The following is a 22,176-nucleotide window of genomic DNA, read 5'->3' as shown; positions in this document are numbered from 1 at the left end:
AGAGTGCATTCTAAGCTTTTCATTATGTTGAATTGAGAGCCACTTTCTCCATCTTCTGCTTGACTCTACCCCATGGTACAGAAAACTCTGTGCCTTTCATATCATATGACAACATATGAATGACCTTCCCCCACCCAGAAAAAATCAAAAACCAAAAAACCCTTAAACATGCATTTAAGTCCTTTCCCCACCCTGGGCCCTACCATATCACAGAATTGTGTGGTTCAAAATTTTTCTGAGACCAAGATGGCTTATGAGCTTGTCAAAAACTGCTCAAATTTCTCCTCAAGAACTGCTGTCAGAATGTCGGGCATGATGTCCAAGTTAGCACCTTTTTTAAGTTAAAATAATGATTTTATGTTTCTTTTCTTTCTTTTTATTTTCCCATCAACACTTATCCCCCCATTTCCTCTCCCACCTGTGCCAACACCCACCCCATGATACTACCACACTGTTGTCTGTGTCCACGAGTGAAAATGTACACACATTAAACACGTTTATGCCTTATTCAGTAATCTCCCTGATAATTCTAGGTCCCATCTGACACCAAACATAATTATGATAATATTATTGACTATATTCCCTAAGCTGTACTTACACACTACTAATAAATGTTGGGGGCAGATATGGGACAACCAGCACATTTTCATTGACTTAGGTGGAAGTTATAGGAGTAGCTAAGGAGGGTGAGTGGAGAAGTGGTGAACAGCACAGCAAGATAATCTCACAACATCTCCCCATAAAATACTGATGACTCACAAACACCAAATTGTGAATGAATGATGGGGAAACATAGCTGTCACCAGGCTGGGGAGTCACCAGGGTGAACATCCCTACTGTCGGGACAGGGAGGTGCAGTGTTCAGTCCTTGTTCTTTCCTCTTTCACAGTCCTGGCTCCCTTGGTGGCCATATCACTGCTCACGGCTTTAAGTGTCATTTTTGTAGCATCACCTCCACACCTATGTTTTCAGTCTGGACATTTCTCCTCAAGGTCCCCACACTCATCTTTCCAACTTGACACCTCACTGGTGTGTCTATCAGATATCTCACCTTGACCTTCTCTCCAGCTGAATGCTTGAAATGCCCACCCCTCCCCCTCACATGCTCCTGCCAGCGTCTTCCCCATCTCTGCTGATATAACCCCATCTTTCTGCTGGCACAGCACAAATGTGGGGTGCCCTCCTTGACTCCTTCCCACACCCCAGATTAAATCCTCAGGAAATGCTGTGAAATCCATCTTCCAAATGCACTTAGTGTCCAGTCCCTTCCCACTGTTTCCACCACTCACAGCCCCATCAGAATGGGAGCTTCCCCACACCTTTCCCTCCTGCCTCGCTGGTCCCTTGTCTCCTGATTCTGTTCTCAGCCCAGCAGCCAGACTGACCCTGTGGCCCGAGGGCTCTCTCTTTGGGAGGAATTCTCAAAGGAAGAGACTAAGGAATTTGGCTCTTTGGCCTTGACCTTCCAGGACTCAGAATCTGCAGAATGAGAACAGTGTTTGTAGTGGATTAAGGATCATGGATGCTGGAACAGTTCCTGCTTTAAGCAGGTGTTCCTCACCTTCTGATTGGTCAGCTCTCTGATCCCACATGAACACCCCCAGGGTCTACAAGGGGGGGCCCTGGAAGCTTGGGGAGACTCCTAGGCTGCAAAGCAGCATTCCATTAGAATCAGGAGATTCAACCAGCCACAGGCAGAGGCTCCAAAAGGTACATTCAGATGGGGTGAAAGAAGCCCTGAATTGCACACAGAGCACAGGTGGTCACAGGAAACCTCACTGGGGAGGTGTGAGGTCCTCTTGTCCCATGGCACACAGTCTGTCCCATTTGGTTTGGGGGACTCTCCACACCTCATGGTAAGTTTATGAATGTAAAGTGAATTAGACCAGCTTAACAAAATGAGTGAAAGTGTAGGTAGAATAACACCTACCAAAACAATATACCTTGGAGTTTTTAATCTAAATCACTTCTGATACACACACACATACACACACACACACACATACATATCACTAATATTAAAATAATGCAGAAATGTTGAGATGATTAAATAACATTCCAATGCTGGGGGCAGAAACAGCAGTCAGGGACCCTTAAAGTCCCATTGGGGGCGGGGGCTGCAATGACTGTTTTACACCAAGTCCCATAGAAAGCAGCTCTGTCACCCTGAGTAAGAAAGTTGTCATGAACAAATTCAGGTCAGTGTCAGAAGTGTCACATTCTCCCACAGCCCTCCGCAGGCTCAGAATGTCCCACTCTGAAAGTCCCCAAAACCCAGCTGTGTCCCTTGGTCCCAATGCCCCCCACTTCCTGCCCTCAGGGTCTCACTTGTAGGAGCTGAGAGAGACACATCAGAGCCCTGGGCATTGTTGCTGCCTGGGGAAGACACAACAGCAGAGTAACGGGGTACGGGAGCCCCCCTTACAGACTCTAGCTCACACTCTCTCAAGGGTCCCAGATGTCACCTCTCAAAAACCCAGACTTACAGGCAGCCTGAGTGCACCTCTTCCTGCATCTGCCTGTGGGAAGTAAACGTTCTGTGAAAAGTCAGGGGGAAGGCTGGGTCCCGTGACCCTAAAGGGGCCCCATACTCAGAAGCACATGGAAGGTTCCAGAACTGCGACTAAATATGTTAGGGTCAGGAAACATGGGTTAGTACAGGTGTGGGGACTGGACCTACCACCACTCTGGATATCTGTCCTCAGCAGGGACCTTCCCCTCTGGCCTGGCAACTGGGAATCAGTCCCCATCGCTAGAATCATCAGGTGATAAATTTGTCCCTCACTTTCCCATGGGCCTCACTAAAGAGTCAGTGTTAGGAAACAGGCCCCAGATGGGCAAGCACCTAAGTGGGGATACAATGTCCATTAACCAGGCAAAGCACACTTTTACTTGGCCTTGACCCCCAGGGGACAGGAAACTCAGCCCCACCCCTTGCCCACCTGAGCACTTCCTCCTCCACAGCACAGCTCCAGCAGCTGCAGCTCCAAGGAGACCCAGGGCAGCGGCGATGACCACGATGGTGATGGCGGTCTGAGGAGGAGAGTCTGTGAGGGGAAGATAAGAAGTCAACCTTAGGCCTGAGTCCTGACCCTGCTCAGGGACACCCTGAGGAGAGGCTCTGAGCCCATATCCCCTCCTCACCCCATCTCAGGGTCAGGGGCTCAGGCTGCACCTGGTGCTGCACATGGCATGTGTATCTCTGCTCCTTTCCAGGGGGCACAACCACAGCTGCCTACTTCTGGAAGGTCCCATCCCTCGCAGGTCTGGTCTCCACAAGCTCCATGTCCTGGGTCAGGTCCTCCCCATCATGCTGCCAGGTCAGAATGATGTCAGCAGGATAGAAGCCCAGGGCCCAGCACCTCAGGGCGACCCTGTGGTCAGATATGGGGTGGTGGGTCATGTGTGTCTTTGGAGGATCTGAGGAGAGAGTGAGAAAATTCAGGAACTCTGCATGGTCATAGACACTCCAGGAGCGTTTATGTGACCACCCTGAGAGTGGATAGGACAGCTGGAGTGGGGGAAGGGAGAGCAACACCCAGACACCAGCTTGGACAGAGGCATCTGAGATATCCTCCTATTTCTAGGAAAGTTCTAGACTCAGAGTGAGAACCTGGGGTAGGAGTGTCCAGGTCTCTAAGGGGAGACACAGACTGAGGTGGAGGGTGATGACTGAGAAAACCCAAATCAGGCCTCCAGAGAAGGTCTGGAGGCCTGACCTTCAGGAGAGCGCCCTGGTGCACCTGGTGCTGCAGGTTGTGAGGGAACCACTGTGGGGTGTTTCAGGGAGAGTCTGCATCCCTTATTGTCCTTTAGAGAAAGATGGGCCACGGGTGAGTCACAGAATTAGGAAATCTGGGGTCTCTTCCCTCTCCCAAGCAGGAGGGACATTCTGACACTGCCCCTTTTTCCTCCTCTCCTTGTAGGAAGCTGCCCCAGCCTACAGATCTGCTCCTCAGGGAGCCCTGTGCCCTAGTATCTGCTCAGAGCAGCATCTCCTTCTCCTTCTTCAGGACGATGTGGAACCAGCGCAGGCACAGGTGCTCCATGCTGAACCTCCAGGAGTCCACATCAAGGTTCGGTATCAAATTGCTCCATGTGATCTCGGCCACCGTGTTGGTCACAGTGAAGGAGTGCAGATCCAGTTTCAGGGCGACGTAGTCCGTGCCGTCGTAGGCAAACTGAGTGTACCCGCGCAGGAAGCTCCAGTCGGACCCCACAACGCAGCCAGTCATTTCCTGGTGGGTGTGCGACACTGACCCAGAGGGGAGGTCAGCCCCTCTCCTCTTAGTCCCTCCCATTTAGCCCTGCTCTGGGGACAGTACCAAAGTGATTAAATCTAAAGTGAACATGAATGATGCCGGGTCAAAGTTCCCGCTGGCTCTTCTGGTTTTGTGGGCTAATAGGTCCCACAACCTTTGGTGATTCAGGTGAACCCAGGATCGTCCGTGGCACTCGGGGAGGTGCCCTGACCCAAGCGCACGTGGCTCACCATCCTCGCTCTGGTTGTAGTAGGCGCGCAGGTTGTTCAGGGCCGTTCGGAAACAGTGTTCGCTGTCCTGGCAAACACGAGTCTGCTCCTCCCACAAACGTGGATCCTCCTGCTCCACCAGCGGCTGCTCCAGCCTGGGTACCCGCGGCTCCAGCCGAACTTCAGAACCTCCCTGTAGTCCACGTAGTAGAGGCTGATGTACCGGTTCTTCCCGCGGCCTGGTCCGGACACGAAGGTGCTGAAAATTCTCAGAGTATGGGTTCCTAGAGGCGGGGAAGACGCGCGTCCGAAGTCAGCTGTCGGGACGGGAGGAGCAGGGGGCCCTGGAGACAGAAAGGGGGCCGTGACTGAAGGGAGCGGCGGGGCCGAGGCCAGAGGCCGGTCGGGGTCTGAGCTTGGGGTAATGCAGACGCTAGGTCCCTGGGTCCTGCACCCTCGCAGGGTCCCCTGGCTCCTGTTTGGTGCATACCATTCCCTCCCGACCTCGCCCTCACCCGCCCAGGTCTGGGTCAGGGTCACAGCCAGGGCCCCCGAGAGCAGCAGGAGAAGGGTTCGGGGATCCACGACCCGTGCTGAGCAGGTGTCTGCGGGAATGAGTTCATTTACTACGAGAAGATTTTATGGCCGGAACCACAGTGACGCTGATTGGCTGGTCTGGAGTTGGGGCACCCAATTGGAATGAGATCTTGGAGAGTGTCAGGAGTATCCAGGCGGGAAGACCCAGGAGATGCAGAAGGGAAATCGGGGGAGAAGGGCATACTCCAACACTGAAAGTCCCTGCCCCAGACTCGGTCCTTGGGCTGAGACCCTCGGAGCCAGGATTGGGGACCCAGGACTCTGACCCGAGCCCTCCTCCTGCACGGAGAGCTCTGTCCTGCTGTCTCCGTGAGTCCCTGCTCACGGGCTGTTTTATTCAGCGACTCTCAAACATTTTGTATTCAGAACATTTATAGTCTTACAAAATAGGGAGAATCCCAAATAATTTTGTTTGTGTGAGTTATAGCTATCAATATTTACCCTACAAGGAATAAAGGAGTTTGAAAAAATAATTCGTTTAGGATAATATTAATAACCTATAATGCTAACAGAAATAACGTTTTTATGAAATAAAAGACTATTTTCTAAATACACAAGGTAGTGAGAAGAGTCGATCGCTTACATTTTACGTTTTTGCAAGTCCCAGTTCTTGTCTGTATGAGTAGAAGTCCGCTGAATTTTCATATTTGCTTCTGCATGTAGTCTGTTATTTGGTTGTAGTATATGAAGAAATATACAGCCTCACACAAATATATAGGAGGAGCATTTTAATTCCTTTTCAAATAAGTGTGGATATTCATCTTGGATAGTTCACTAAAGCTACACAAGTGGTAGTTCCTGAAAAGCTCTTTGCAAAGTGCAATCTGAAACTACACCATTGAGTGTTTCCTGTTCTGTTACATTGCTTGAGAGGCTCTTGTACTGATGCAAGATTATTTACAATTAACCAATTATTTCACTAAGTGATAGAGATCTCCCAGTGTTGATGCATTTAATGACACATCATCAAAAATCACATTTGTTAATGTTACCGCAGACCCCACTGGAAACGGTTGTCAGCTCTGGGAAGCTGTCTGGCTGCGGTGGTGAGACACATGTTTGCCAGAATCCTGGTTTTCCTCTGAGAGCTTCCATTCCATCCAGACAACAAGTGCTGTCAGGGGTCAACTGCCCGTTGACTCTCCTTGAGGGAGAAGCTCACGTTCATTTGAGAGAGTGTTCACCAGTTCACCACACCTCAGTTATCACAGGTTCTGTGTCTCTCATTCTCTTAAGTGAACTTGCTGTTCCATAAAGAAGAGGCTGGCTCAGCCCTCACAGGTCACTTTCCTGGGCTCATGGCACTTGGGAATGAATGAAGCAGAAGTGTGTTTGTGCACCCTTCTGGTCAGCATTGCAGATATGTGTTTCTCCATTCATTCTCCATTCTGTATTTATTCTCCATTTTTATTAAGGACAGTTAAGAAATCAATCCATTTGTATAATGAATTCAAGACATTATTATCTTCTTTTTACATGTTTTTTAATTTTTCAATGATAATTGATGACCAATATTATATTAATTTCTGTACAACTTTGCTGTCTTCATTTGTCTGTAAAGGTCTTACATATAAACTACACTCAAAATACAGCATATTCAAGAAATATTACTGAATATCCACTTACAAGTAGAGTGTGTAGACATTAACCAAAATGTGATTTGAAGACTCAAGGTTGTAAATGATCAAAAACACTCCTCACTGGAGCTGGTCCTTGTGCACATCACTTTGGGACCCTGGGTGTCGTTTTTGTGAACCTAGAGACATCAGTAGGCATACACATCTTTATTAATTCAAGAAATAAATATGTATTGAGCACAATATGTACCAAACCTGTAGGCCCTGTACATAAATAAAAATTTGTAAAGAGGAAGATGTAAACTTTGGAGTTCTAACTAAGAATTCCTTACCAATTTGACTTCTGCCTATATGCCCCCGAAATTCAAGCAATTCTGTTTCCCTTCTCCCTTGGGTGCCTGTCCCCTAGATGAAAATATATATGAAGTTTTTACAATTGTGGAATAAAAAATTCTCTAAGACCAAAAGATGAAAAACCATGAAGGAAAACATAAAACTTTCCTATGTCAACCACACACTCCAGAGATACAAACTCATGCCCACAACCAAACTCAAAGACATAAAAATGTTGACAGAGGAAGGTAACCTGTGTCAGTGTTCTTCTGTCAAAGACCCTGAGGAGCACCTGGGGCAGACAGCTAGCTGGGTGCCTCTCTGCTGGGAGAGGGAGCTCACCCCCAGGACGTGGGCACCTTGAAGGGACTGGGTGAGACAGGACATGCCCAGGACCTGGGCTTTGGATGGCGATCTTGGGAGGAAATCTGGGAGCAGGAGTCCCTCTGGATTGGTGTTGTCAGGATGTGGGGGCAAGTCTGTGGCATCTCGGGAAATATCTCGAGAAGCAACAGACTGAAGTGAGGGTGAGGAGTGGTAGGAAAGACATTGCCTTCCCTTCTGTTCACCAGTCAGGGAGCTGCTTGGTAGTGTGTGAGCTGCACTGTGTTTCCTTTCTGTCTGTGCTGAGACAACAAGTAGTGTGGTGGAGTTTTGTCTCACTTCTCCATGGTCTTAGGATGTCCTTGTCTAATGCTGATGTCCTGTGAGAGCACTAATGTCCAACCATCTGTCTGTTTGGAAAAGATGAAAGTAAATGGTGAGCATTTCAGCCCGAGGGTGGGGAACACATTCTGTTGTAAAGATTGAAGAAATTGAAAACCAGGACAAAACTCCTGAAAGATGCTTTTGCAAAGAGCCTCAGAAATTTAAATGTGCTTACATTTTGACACAGAAATTCCTCCTTTAGGAATTTATCCTAAGAAGATAATCACATATATTTCAAGAATATTTACTCAGGGATATTTCTTATATTGTGGTTCTATAAAAGCAAAAGGATGGAATGTCTCTAATGCTCCAATAAACAGAATGATGGTAACTATGGACAAAGGATTGCTTAACATGTCTCAGGCAGTTACACCATGGGGTCTACATAGAAGGTCAAGTGTAATCTTCAGAGCAAACCCATGACACTTGGTATAGGATCCTTGTGGGGGATAGAGGAGATGAGACTCAGGGAGGTTCAGAGTGGTGGAGCTGCAATGAACACAGGGTGTTTTCTTTGGGGGCCTCAATGACTCACTTTCACTGGGTCCCTTAACAGCTATGGTCACCAGACAGGTCTGGGCCTGAGCAGTTTTGTTTCAGGACAGCCTGTGGTATGTGGTGTGTGGTGTGTGGTGTATGGGTGCTTGACTTCCTCTGGAAATTATTCCAGAACCCGAGTCCAGGGGATTTTGGAGGTATGTTTATTAAAGCTGGGGAGAGTGACACTAAGGAAAAACTTAGGGTAGAAGAAGTAACTGGAGAGAGCCTAGGCAGGCTGCTGTCAGCTCACTGGAGAGTCAGGGAAAAAGGGGACCTTAAAGTCAGGATGTGAGATAAGTGTGAGATCAGCTGCCTCTGCCCTCTGCTCCCCTGGCCGATAATCTCAAGGAGAGAAAGAAGTTTATGCTTAAAATGTGGGTGCAGGTGCGCTGTAGAGTGAACTTCCCCAGGTCTCTGACTGGAGAGTTTTTATCTCTCTTCTCTGGGTGAGAATCTTAGGGGAGGATTTCAGCAGAACATTCAGTAGCTTTCCATGGGTGTTTTTAATACGCTGATGCATCAAAAAGGGCACATGGGGGGTTGAGGGTTATCCTCTGGTCAGCTCCACTGTTTTACTTTTTTCTTAGGTCTGTTTAGCTCTAATGCTTTTTGTTTGTTTGTTTTTGTTATTTTTGTTATTTGATACTCTGACTTCATCTGTCTTGAGTTCATCTGGTAAAATGGCAATAATTGGATCTCTCTTGTTTATTTCCCCCGACCAGGTTGATTTAAGCTATGTATTCTCTGCTTAGAGAGGAGAGGTACAATGAAAACTTAAGAGGCAGGAAATATGGGCCTGGAGACTAGAGGACGTTGTTGCCATGCCTTCCACTTACTGGAGAAAAGAAATTTCCAACACAGAGTTCTATATCTAGTCAAGATGTGAATAAGCGCTAGGATAGCCTACAGTTTCCTCATGTGTTTAGAGCTTTCATAGTTAACTTTCCATGTTTTCTTTTGGAAAATACTGCCAGGAAAATTGGGGGAAATGAAGAAGTAAACCAAATAAGAATATGCGGTATCTGGATGACAGGAGAGGCCAGGGCTGCTGAAGATGAGGTAAAGGACATCCAGGGTGTCTGCCTGGCTCCAAGTGTGCAGGGACCCTATCACCCTGTGGCAGAACCGAGGGCCATGGGCAGGTGTCTGCAGAGAGGAAAGTGGTTGGAATATCTGATGTGTTCAAATACGTACTCATGAAGATTTAGACTCTGGGGAGAACAGTGGGATGAATGTATGAAACCTGACAGAATGACGCCATGGTTGAATCAGGTAGGACCAGATGCAATAACCAGCCACCCCCTACCCTAGTGCTGACCAACCAGTGGAGACCTTTACCATAAGTCCCTCAGTCCCCAATGTAAGCCATTCCCTAAAAGCCACCAGGGTGCCAGGTCTTAGAGCAACATCACCTGGGACTCTGGGTTTGGTGACACTTCCTTAAATAAACATTTATTTTTTTCTTTCTTTTTCTTTCTTTTTATACTCACCTGAGGACATTATATTTTCATTGCTTATAGAGAGAAAGGCAGGGGGAGAGAAAAACATTGCCATGAGGGGGAAACATTGGTTGATTTCCTTCCATAGGCACCTGGACCAAGTATCTTATGCACAATCTAGGCATGTGTCCTGACCAGGAATGCAGCATGCAACCTTTCACTTATGGGACAATGCTCCAACCAACTGAGCCACACCAGCCAGGGCTAAACCTTCACTTTCTCTGCTGCAAACTGCTGTTTGCATTAAGTTGGGCTTGAATGTGCACAGATCAATCAACTCATTTCATTTACTGAGAATTTATCATTTATAACTTAACATTTTATAATTTTTATAATGAATATACATTCATCATATAAATTGTATATTATCTATATACACATAATTAATTTAAAAAGCTTTATTTATAAGTGTAGAAGGGAAGGCAGATGGGGAGGAAAGTCAAGAGCTCAGCACAGGGCTGACAGTGCTGGGCTCCATGTCTGGGCTCTGGGCAATGAACTTGCACACTTTACCCCACTCCTCACTCAGGGCACTGCTGTCTGTGGACACCAAGTATGTCCTTTCCCTTCTTTTGAGATGTGGTCATTAGTATCTCATCAACTATTTGTTGCTTTTAAGAAGTTGATTTTGATATTATAGAAAGCATTTTGAGCTATTTTCCGCAGAAGGATTTGTCTACAGAGTCCAACCAAATTTGTCAGGAATGGAATTTCTAAGGCAAATGGTTGGTCTTAGACGAGAGCATCAGAATGTGAATCTTAAATCGTGATCTGAGGATTGTCTGTCAGGAGTTTTATAAGTGAAGAAATTTTATGTACCTTGCTCTTTGAAAACATTATTCATGCACATACAAGAGTATTCAAAAGGCACTCAGGAACACACAAAATAAATGAGTCACGTTGTCCCCCTGCCGCCTCAGTCACCTAAGTCCTCTACCAGGAAACCTTCACAGGGAGTCAATTCTGATTTCTCCTCCCAGGAAAATCTACCTGTGCATTAACATTGCTGTTATGTATGTAAAAAGAACTCAGGCCACAGACTGGGAGAAAATGTTGGTAATTGAATTCTTTTAGAATATACATAAGAAGCCTCAACTCAACAATAAAAAACAATAACTCAATAAAAAATTATCAAAATTCTAATCAGACACCCTACTAAAGAATTTACGCATGTCCTGGCCAGCTGTTTCAGTTGGTTAGTGTCATCACAAGTACCAAAATGTTGTGAGTTCGATCCCTGGCCAGGGTGCCTGTGGGAGGCAACAGATCAGTCTCTCTCTCTTTCACACACACACACACACACACACACACACACTCAAATCAATTAACACAGTGTTTGGTTATGGTTACCAAACCATATATATAGCAGGCTTATACATGGGGTTCCCAGTTCTCTTGAGGGAGTCCTTGTCTCTTGAGTTAATTTAATGTAATGGTATGTTGTACAACAATGTGCTATGCAGGCTTGCAGCTCAGAAGCAATAGGCTGTGCTCTGCAGTCCAGGTGAGCAGTAGGGAGACCATCCAGTTGTGAGTGCCTCTGTGTTATTTACACAACCACAACATCTCACAACCATACGTTTCTCAGGGTGGATCACCACCATTAGGTGGCACATAAGTGAATGTAAGTGCATCAGATAAACATGCTGGGCACCTTCCACTTACACAAGGTTGTGTGTCCATTCTATTTTAATTTAAAAATAAAGTTCACTGTGGATGTTATGTACATTGGCATGCAGTGAATGATTAGTCAACAGTGGAATTATAAATATTATAAACACTGAGACCCACAGGTTAGATTGTCAAGAGTCGATTCCAATAGATCATGACCCCAGGAGCTCTAGAATCTCTTAGCATCCACAGTGAGGGGTGAACAGCAGAAAATCAGGAAGCCAAGTAGGGGAGGTCTGAACCCACAAAAAATGAGGGTGCATTCACAAAATGATGAAAAAAGCAGAAATGGAATTCAGCATGTAGAAGGTGACACAAGTGACTGCCAGCATCGAGATGGTGTGGGCAGCTCTGGTCTCTGGAGGGCATTTGTGGAGGTTTCTGGGGCGCGAATGTGCTGCTGCTTCTGGTCGTGTCTGTGCAGGTGAAGCACAAGGGAGACACTGTTTCAGACTGTGAAGATAATGCACATGACACAGGACATGACCACATGATGGCAACACTTATGTTAAAACTCCAGTGTGGGGAAGAATGATGGTAGCCACTATTCGACAGCTTTTGGCTCAGCTCTTGCATTCAAACATTTCTCACAAAGTTCTGGCTGGCAAATATGGTGATATCCTGGAAAAAGGCATTCGGTTACCTGGAGCAGAACAACTAGAAGCTTGGAAGCTCTTGTGGAAGCCGTGGTAAATGAGAATGTCAGCCTCCTGATCTCTCCACAGTTGTTGACAGATTTCTGCACTCACCTCTTTAACTTGCCTGATAGCACAGCCAAAGGAACCCATCATTTCACCTTGGAAAGGATCCAGCAAGGTGTCATGTCACTTGAGGAGCAGGCTGCTTCCATGAGACAGCATCTGGCATCCCCAGAAGAGAAGGAGGAAGACTGGAGAAAGGCAGCCCAAGAGCTGGTGGGAATTCCTTTGCAAACGGGACCAAAACAGTGCCGTATGGACTGTGACTTGGAGGCGTCCCTGAAGATGGCTCAGCTAGGTCTGCAGGGCAATGATTCAGTCCAGACAGAGGTTTCCATAAATTGAGCTTCATTGCTTCAGAGCAAATCAACCAGAGCAGGGTTATAGGTACATGATAGGTATGCTGTTCTGTTCTTGATTTTAGAAGGAAATTCATTGAAGCTGCACAAAGGCACAATGAGCTCTCTTACAAGGCAACAGGGCACAAAAGTGGAAGACTAGAGGCCTTAAAACCTGCTTGGTGCTGACCATTTTAGCTTCAGCAGGACAACAGCCATCTGGAATGCTAGCTACACTTTTTCAGGGTGAAAGGGGCCAACAGCTTGCTGCTTATGGGATGCTAGAGAAAATGTACCTGGGTGGGGTCATCAGAGAAAATCAGCTTCACGCTTTTGCTGCTATGCTGATGCTGCACCAAAAGCAGCCACAGCTGATGGTTCTAGCAGCTAGAGTGAACATCACATCACAACACGACCACAGGATGGCAATGCCTGCACTGGATTTCAAGGGTGAAATTAAACATTTCCCTTTGCTCTTGGTATCATTTTGCCCGTTCTGTGGAGCAGTGACATTCACAGATGCAGAGACGTTCATTAAGAAACAAACACCCAGCAGATGCAACAGGAAGGACTGAGGAGCTTGGGGCTCTTCCTCTGAGCTTGGGCCACTCCACTCTCCCAGGGTTGAGTGTGAAGGACTCATAGGTCCTCAGGACCCAGGTGGAGCACAGGGTGCTGCCACAAGCCACTCTCTGTATATAACAGACACAGGTACACCCAAGGCTGGACGGGGGCTCCTCAAAACCAAATCGGCTTCATGTGGGGAATCCCAGGGGAGAGAGGAACCACAAGATTGGCCACGGCCATGTGGGTGAGAATCAAGTATGTCAGCTTCTGGCCGTGGCCAAGCAAGAGTGAAGAGAATGACGTTGGCCACAGCCCCAACCCCCATCTTCAAAGGAAGATAGTTTTCAGAGCCACCTGCCCTGGGGTCCTGGGACACTGCCCTGAAGAGACATGAACACTGTTTCTCAGTGTCCAGGAGCCACTAGGAGGCCATGCCCATGCGGACGCCGCAGTCTTCCTACACGACCACCAGGGGGCAGACTCTCGCTCTTCTCCTGAGACAGAAGACACTAGTTCTCCATGGCAATGGCTTTACCTGGAGAACATGCACCTGAACCAGGTATCCCGCTCCCCCTTATTATTGGGTATTTACTCTATTTACTTTTATCTTCCGATTCCCCACCAGAGTGTTGGGTCCATGGATTCAGGACCACGTCTGTTGAGGTCAACAATGCGGTTGACCCACAGTGGGACTTCAATACCAGGTCCTGAGTCTGCGAGTGTGTGACAGGGGACACACCCAAGAGAGCTCTGCATGCCTCCCCCCCCCCCCCCCTTAGAGTTCATGGTCACCCTGCCTACTATGAGAATGTATCACCCTGGTCAGGTAGCTCAGCTGGTTAGAGCATCATCTCGATAGGCCAAGGTTGATGGCTCCAGTCCTGATTGAGACACGTGCCGGAGGCAACTGATCTCTCCCATGGATGCTTCTCTCTCGCTCCCTTCCTCTGTCTCTAAAATCAGTGGAAGAAAAACAATCCTCAGATGAAGAATCAAGAAAATTAAATAGAGAAAGGAGCAAGTGAAAGTAGAAATGTTCATTTTTCTTCATTTTATCGATATATTCAAAGTAACAGCGCTGTGTTTGGGCATACACATTTATGTGCACGTAGGTATGTGTCCCCAGCTCCGGGATCGATCCTATAGCCGTCCTTCCCGGCAGCCCCGCGGACACCCCGCACTCACCCGCCCTGTCCAAGACTCTAACCGCACACGTCAGTTACTCCTTGTCTCCTGTGGGGGGCGCTTACCTGCGTGGCCTCATGTGGGACATTTGCCTCTGGCCCCAGTGAGTCCCACAGACCCGCGCACCCCCTTCCACAGCTCCTCGGGCTCCAGTCACACCTCCCGGGGAGGCTCGGGGAGCACAGCCCCTCAGCCCCTTGACCGTCCCGGCCCAAGCGCAGCCCAGACACCTCCCCGGGGAGAAGGGGTTGCTCAGAGTCCACTGAGTAGGGCGGGGTGGTCACACAGCCTGCTGAACCTTTTGTGAGGCTGGGAGACCGACCTCACAGGTGAGGGGCTTCACGAACACCCTCCCCTCACAGACGGTGACCAGCAACGCCACGTGGTCTCACTTGGGGGCAACGCCGCATCCGGTGTCAAAACCCTCCCGCAGATGGGGGGAACAGGCCTTCCAGCCCCGCCTCTCACCGGCCCCCAGCGCGGAGACCGCCAAGCCAGGTCACTCCTAGCGACTCAGACACGCCAGGGCCAGTGGTTCCCGGAGACAAGGGACACGGGGCACCCTGGGCACAGCCATGCTGTCCTACAGCAGTGTCAGAGCTCCTGTCCCCTTGTGTCCGGGCCCTTGTGCTCCAGGAGCCTCTGCCTGCAGCCTGGGACTTATCAGCGCTGTGACTCAGCATGACACCCATGCCGTGGGGACAGCAGGGAAGGACCAAGGCCGAAGCACACAGTGTATAACTCTGCACAGGTGAGCACAGCTGCCACCTCTCAGGACGACGAGATGTCCTGCTGGCTGAGTTGGTGCTGTGGGAAAGGACTCGGGGGGTTGGAGAAGGCCGCTCAGTCAGGGATGCGGAGGGAAACCTCCGGGCTAGGAAGGGCCAGGGCTCTCTCTGCAGCCGCTTCTGTGAGACTCTCAGACTGCCTGGGCACCTCCCGGGGCCCCAGCTCCTGCAACTGTGCTGTGTGGGTCTACAGTTGTTTTTCAAAAAGCCATTTATTGATTTATTTTAGAGACTAATGGAGGGAGATGGGAGAGGGGGTCAGGGTGAGAGAGAGAGAGAGAGACCTGGATGGGTCGTCCCACTTATTTTTGCATTTATTGGTTGATTCTTTTAAGTGCTCTGACCTGGGATCAGACCAACGACTGTGGCACATTGACATAATGCTCCAACCAGCTGAGCTGCTCTGCCAGGAGTGGGGCTTACGATTTCAACACAGGGGTTTGTAGACCAAACCTGCAGACCCCAGCATGGTGCATTTGGTCCACCGTACTTTCAAATGTGAGGCATGCTGTGGAATTACTGTGGAAGGTATTGTTCTGAATTATAATAGTAAATTTTTTTTAAAAAAGTCTCTACTGATTGTTGTCCCAACAGCCACAATGTTCTGGCAGACTTGGAAATTAAAGGGCCTTCATCTCACAACAAATTCTTTTTCCTTCCCCACTGTCTCGGGTTAAAAGAGGTCACTAGGGTGCCCCCATTCAATGAGAGACAGAAACAGGAGTGACACTCACACAGAGTAACCACGGGGGAGGATGACGATGTCCTGGCAGAAACTGCTGAGAATCCGGCACCTCCTGCAGGGGGATTTGAAACAGGACAAGTGTGTATGTGGGGGGGAGAGGGGGATCACTGAAGGGCAGACACTTCTCTGAGTCCTTCTGTTTGTAGCTGCATGTGTGTCTCTCATTGGGTCTTATTTCACAATCAGGGACTTTTAAGTCACAACCCAAACTTCACACATTAATACACACTCCTATCCTCACACCCAACCCTAAACCCAGGAAGTCTCAGAAAAGTGGGATTTTGTACAGGGTGGAGGAGCTGCATGGCTCCTGCCATACAAGGCTGCACCCAGGTTCCTCAGGGACCAACCCCTTTCTCTCACTAACTGGGATTCCAGGGCATAGGACCTGCAGGGACCTTCCTGAATCTGGCTCCAGCTGAAACATTCCCAACACTTCCCCACCTCCTACCTGCCCAGCCTGGGCAGGAGAAGCAGCTCAGGACCCGGCAGGCTCAGCACAGTCCCTCCCAGGGCACTGCCCACCTGCAGGTCCCAGTCCCTCCTGGGCTGACCCCTCCTGGTTCTGCCCTGAGAGTGGTTGCAAGGGAGTCCTCACCTGGCTGGTCTGAGCTCCACAGCTCTGTGCAGGGATTCCTCAGGGAGGGTGGCTTCTGACCCCAGTTATAGAGACAGAGTGTGTGGTCCTGACCTCCCCACACAGATGCCACTATCATGTCACCTCTCCTGTCAGAGACACAGTGTGCATGGGGAGCCTGGGGCATCTCTAACATAGAGCAAACTTGTCTCATGCAGATCACCCTCAGGCACATCTGGTGACTGGGGACAGTGATGGCCATTACAGAGATGCCCTTAGGAGCAGCGAGCAAGAGGCAGAGAAAGTCTCCCCTGTTCCTTGGGGAGGAGCTGAGTTAGAGTCACATGTCATTGGGGTGCAGGGACATCTGCACCAGGAGCTCATGTCATGGTGTTTCCCACTGGCCTCTTTCCTTCACCTCTTACTCTTGTGTGAACTCTGTCCCCAAGTCTCTGACAGTGGTCATCCTGTGTAACCTGAGAGCAGAATTGTGTCCTCAGGTGCCTCACACTGTCATCCCATTGACCTGGGACTGAACTCTGTATAAACCCTCTTATGTTTAAATTATAAAATTTTGGATTCCATAATTTTTCCAAGAAGTCACTACAGGGAATAATTGCGGAGAATGAGCATTCAGAGATTTTCATTGTGTTGACCTGAGAGCCACTTTTTAAATCTTTCGGTTGACTTTACCCCACAGCAGAGAAAACGGCACGTACCTTCCACCCTCACATGAGAACATATGAACTACTTTCCTTCCTCTAAAAAACAAAACTTTTAACTGTGGATTTAAGTCCCTTCCCAACCTGGGCCCTGCCTCATCACTGACTAGTGTGGTTCCACATCTGTCTGACACTAGGATTGCTTGTGGGCTTGTCACAAAATACTCATATTTCTCCCCATTACTACTGTCAGAATGGTGGGCATGAAGTCCAAATGATCACTTTTCTTAACTTAAAATTTTTTTCTTTTCATTATTTTTCCATCACCATTTATCCCCTGATACCCTCCATGAACACCCTCCCACATGCAATTACCACACTGTTCTCTGTGTCCATGAGTTTATTTTTTTTTAATTTTCAGTTTCACCTAACATATACTATTATATTAATTCAGCTGTAAAACAGCACGATTAGATATTTATATAGTTCATTAAGTACTCTCCCTGATAAATCTAGGACCCATCTGACACCATACCTTGCCACAACAATATTACTTACTACTTTCCCTGTGATGTAGTCTATACCCTACTAATAAATGTCCAGAGCTGATACAGGACAACCATCATATATTCGCTGACATGGGTGGAAGTAATAAGAGGAGCTAAGGAGGGTGAGTATAGAAGTGGTAAAGAGCACAGCAGAACAATCTCAGAATATCTCCCTGTAAATTCCTAATGAATGACAAACACCAAATGGTGACTGCATGACAGGAAGACACAGACCTCACCAACCTGGGGAGTCACCAGGATGAACATCCCCACTGTGGGGACAGGTGGGTGCAGTGTCCTGTCCTTGTTCTTTCCTCTTCCACAGTCCTGGCTCCCTTGGTGGCCTCATCCACGCTTATGACTTTAAATGTCATTTTTGTAGCATCACCTCCACATCTGTGTCCAGCCCAGACATTTCTCCTCAAGGTCCCCACACTCATCTGTCCAACCTGACACCTCACTGGTGTTTCTAAAACACATCTCACCTTGACCTTCTCATCCTCTGAAAGCTTGAAATGTCTACCCCTCCCCACACATGCTCCTGCCAGAGTCAGCCCCCTCTCTGCTGATGTAACCCCATCTTTCTGCTGACACAGTGCAAATGTGGGGTGCCCACCTTAACTCCTTTCTCACACTCCAGATTGAATCCTTAGGAAATGCTGTGAAATGCATCTTCCAAATGGACTCAGGGTCCAGTTCCTTCCCACTGTTTCCACCACTCACACCCCATCAGAACACCCAGCACCTGCAGCCTGGAACCATGGGAGCTTCCCCACACCTTTCCCTCCTGCCTTGCTGGTCCCTCATCTCCTGATTCTGTTCTCAGCCCAGCAGCCAGACTGACTCTGTGGCCCGAGGGCTCTTTCTTGGGGAGGAACTCTCAGAGGAAGCCACTAAGGACATTGGCTCCTTGGCCATGACCTTCCAGGACTCAGCATCTGCAGAATGAGAATAGTGTCTGCAGTTGATTAAGGACAGTGGATGCTGGAACAGTTCCTGCTTTAGGCAGGTGTTCTCACCTTCTGATTGGTCAGCTCTCTGAACCCCCCACATGGACACCTCTGAGATCTTAAACAGGGGGTCCTGGAAGATTGGGGCAACTCCTAGGCAGCAAAGTGGCACTCGAGTAGAACAAAAGGACTGAACCAACCAGAGCCAGAGGTTCCAAAAGGTACATTTGGATGTGTGGGAAGAAACCCTTAATTGCTCATGGAGCACAGGTAGTCAGAGGGAACATCAGTGGGGAGCCGTGAGGTCCCCTTGTCCCATGGCACACAGTCTGCCCCTCCCGGGTTGTCTTCACACCTCATGGTAAGTGTATGAACTTAAAGTTACTTAGAATGGCTTAACAAATGGGGTGAAAGGTGAAGATAGAATAACACCTACCAGAAATAATACACCTTGGAGCTTTTAATCTAAAACAATTCTGATTACATATATATGGCTAATTTTAAAATAATGCAAACAAATAGTGATACACTTGAAGAAACAACAGAGAGGGATTCTTAAGATCCCAAAGGAGAAGCTTGAATTCATATTGTAGCACCAAGTCCCCTACAAGGCAGCCCTGTCACCCTGGAAAGAAAATTATCATGAACAAATTCAGGTCAGTCTTGGAAGTGTCACATTCCCCCACAGTTCACTGCATGCTCAGAATGTCCTACTCTGAGAATTCCCAAAACCCAGCTGTGCCCCTCAATTGCAATGCCCCCCACTTCCTGCCTTCAGGGTCTCACCTTTGGGAGCTGTGAGAGACACATCAGAGCCCTGGGAGCTGTCGCTGCTTGAGGAAGAACAAACAGTTATGGGGTGGGGGAGCCCCCTCACAGACTCCAGCCCACACTATCCCAAGGGTCCCAGATGTCACCTCCCAACACCCAGACTTACAGGCAGCCTGAGCATAGCTCTCCCTGCCTCTGCCTGTGGGAAGAAAATGTTCTGTGAGAAGTTAGGGGGAAGGCTGGGTCCTGTGACCCTAAAGGAGCCCCATGCTCCTAAAGCACAGGGAAGGTTCCAGGGCTGTGATTGAACACCCAGGGTAGGGTGAGGAAATACAGGGAAAGTACATGTGTGGAGGCTGGATAAACCATGGACGGGGATGTCTGTCCTCAACAGGGACCTTCATCTCTGACCTATGAAAGCTGGGAATCAGTCCCCAACACTAGAATCATCAGGTGATAAACGTGTCCCTCACTTTCCCATGGGCCTCACTAAAGAGTCAGTGTTAGCAAATAGGCCCTAGATAAACAAGCACCCAAATGGGGACACGATGCCCATTAAGAAGGCAGAGCACACTTCCACCTGGGCTTGACCCCCAGGGTGACAGGAAACTCAGGCCCACCCCTTGCCCACCTGAGCGCTTCCTCTTCCACAGCACAGCTCCAGCGGCTGCAGCTCCAAGGAGACCTAGGGCAGCAGCAATGCCCACAATGGTGATGGTGGTCTGAGGAGGGCGGCCTGCAGGGGAAGGTGAGAGGTCAGCCTCAAGCCTGCATCCTGACCCTGCTCAGGGATGCCCTGAGGAGAGGGACTGTGCCCACATCCCCTCCTCACCCCATCTGAGTGTCAGGGGCTCAGGCAGCCCCTGGTGCTGCACATGGCATGTGTATCTCTGCTCCTCTCCAAGGGGCACAACCACAGCTGCCCACTTCTGGAAGGTCCCATCCCCCGCAGGCCTGGTCTCCACCAGCTCCATGTCCTGGGTCAGGTCCTCCCCTTCACGCTGCCAGGTCAGGGTGATGTCAGCAGGGTAGAAGCCCAGGGCCCAGCACCTCAGGGTGACCTCATGGTCAGAGATGGGGTGGTGGGTCACATGTGTCTTTGGAGGGTCTAAGGGGAGGGTGAGAAAATTCAGGAACTTTGCATGGTCATGGTACACTCCAGCAGTGCTCATGTGACCACCTTGAGAGTGGACAGGACAGCTGGGGTGGGGGAAGGGAGAGCAACACCCAGTCACTAGCCTGGACAGAGACATCTTGGATAATCTATTTCTTGAAAGTTCCAGAATCAGTGCAAGAACCTGGGGTAGGAGAGTCCAGGTCTCTAAGGGGAGACAGAGGCTCAGGTGGAGGCTGAATGACACAAAATAGCCAGAATCAGGTCTGGAGCGACAAGGGAGAGTGTCCTGGTGCACCAGGTGCTACAGGGTGTGAGGGAACCGCTGTGGGGTGTTTCAGGGAGAGGCTGGGTCCCTTATTGTCCTTTAGAGAAAGCTGGGCCCACGGGTGAGTCACAGTATAATGAAACCTGGGGGACTCTTCCCTCTCCTGAGAAGGAGAGACATTCTGACACTTCTCCATTTGCCTCCTCTCCTTCTAGGAAGCTGCCCCAGCCCACAGATCCCCTCCTTGGGGAGGCCCTGCCCTGGTACCTGCTCGGAGCAATGTCTGCTTCCCTATCACCAGGAGCAGGTGGAGCCAGCGCTCGCAAAGGCCGTCCATGCAAAGCCTCCAATAGTCCACATCAAAGTTCTGCATCAAATTGGGATCGGTGGTGATCTGCACCTCGGTGTCAGCAGTGGTCCAGGAGCGCAGGTCCAAGTTTAGAGCAAGGTAGTCTTTGCCGTCGTAGGCGAGATGGCCATACGCGCGGACGAGTCCCCCGTCGGGCCCCAGGATGCAGCCGGTCATTTCCTGGTGGGTGTGAGCCCCTGACCCAGCCCCGAAGTCAACTCCCTCCATTTATTCCCGCCCCGAGGATAGGTGTGCCGCCGACCCGACCATTCGCGACCCGACTTGCGTGGATTAAACGTAAACCAATGAAAATAAGACCCTGTCAGTATCCCCGCGGGCTTTTCCCGAGTTGGGTGCAAGGCGAGTGGCACAGCCTGGAGATGTCGCTGCGACCAGAGACTGGGAGCGACCCAGGGCGGTCCTTGGGGGTGGGGGTGTGCCTGGACTCGGGCACGGGTAGCTCACCCTCCTCGCTCTGGTTGAAGTAGGCGCGCAGCTTATTCAGGTTCGCTCGGAAAGCCTGTTCGTTGTCCTTGATGTCCTGCGTCTGCTCGTCCCAGAAGTGCGGATCCTCCTGCTCCACCCGCGGCTGCTCCAGCCACGGCACCTGTGGCTCCAGCTTTGGATTCGAGGTGTCGGTGTCGTACCGCACGACCTCCGTGTCGTCCACGTAGCCCATAACCGTGTACCAGTACTTCCCGCGGCCGGGTCGGGAGACCATGATGCTGAAAATCCTCAGGGAGTGGGGCCACCGCGGCGGGAAGGACGAGCGTCCTGGGTCCGAGGTCGAGCTGATAGGGGCAGGGGGCGAGGGGGACTGGGAAAGGTTGAGGAGAGGAGCGGGGGAGGAAAGGGGCAGGGGTGGGGCTGAGGCAGGAGTCCTGGGTCTGGGGTCTGGACTCTGGGTGCTGGAGACGCGCTGTCCCTGAGTCTTGCGCCCCAAGCGCGTCCCCTCGATCCTCTCAGGTGCATGCCGTTTCCTCCCCAGGGGGCACTCAGGGGCCCAGGTCTCGGTCAGCGCCAGGGCCCCCGAGAACAGCAGGACCAGTGTTTGGGGCCCCATGACCCAGACCCTCAGATAATGTGCAGAAGGAATTCGAGTACTAGGTGAGGATTTTAGACCCGAAACCATGGTGACGCTGATTGGCTTGTTTGGAGTTCGGTTACCCAATGGGAGCGAGAATTGGGGGAGCGTTATTAGTATCCAGGCAGAAGGACCG

General features: G+C 49.7%; 1 protein-coding gene, 2 long non-coding RNA genes and 1 pseudogene across 3 annotated transcripts in view; 1 reads left to right on the top strand and 3 right to left on the bottom strand.

The window, feature by feature from the left end:
* LOC114510840 (patr class I histocompatibility antigen, A-2 alpha chain-like) overlaps positions 1 to 22,176 on the bottom strand; it is a 171,461-nt gene that overhangs the window by 83,862 nt on the left and 65,423 nt on the right. The window contains exon 6 of the mRNA XM_036013340.1: positions 19,857 to 19,947. Within this exon, the coding sequence (XP_035869233.1) occupies positions 19,857 to 19,947 (91 nt within the window). The remainder of the gene's footprint in view (positions 1 to 19,856; positions 19,948 to 22,176) is intronic.
* Positions 1,999 to 2,375, bottom strand: LOC114510773. Its single transcript, XR_004900312.1, has 2 exons — positions 2,329 to 2,375; positions 1,999 to 2,166 (listed from the first exon to the last, which is right to left on the bottom strand). It is a non-coding gene; the product is annotated as an uncharacterized LOC114510773 (long non-coding RNA).
* Positions 9,920 to 18,940, bottom strand: LOC118497778. The gene is made up of 3 exons (XR_004900310.1): positions 18,905 to 18,940; positions 17,476 to 17,479; positions 9,920 to 9,929 (listed from the first exon to the last, which is right to left on the bottom strand). It is a non-coding gene; the product is annotated as an uncharacterized LOC118497778 (long non-coding RNA).
* Positions 11,931 to 12,906, top strand: LOC114510841 (annotated as a pseudogene).

The sequence above is a fragment of the Phyllostomus discolor genome, chromosome 12 (genome assembly GCF_004126475.2).
Source record: "Phyllostomus discolor isolate MPI-MPIP mPhyDis1 chromosome 12, mPhyDis1.pri.v3, whole genome shotgun sequence".
Lineage (NCBI taxonomy): Eukaryota > Metazoa > Chordata > Mammalia > Chiroptera > Phyllostomidae > Phyllostomus > Phyllostomus discolor.
The sequence above is the reverse complement of the archived record's forward strand: the minus strand, read 5'-3'. Positions and strand labels throughout refer to the sequence as shown.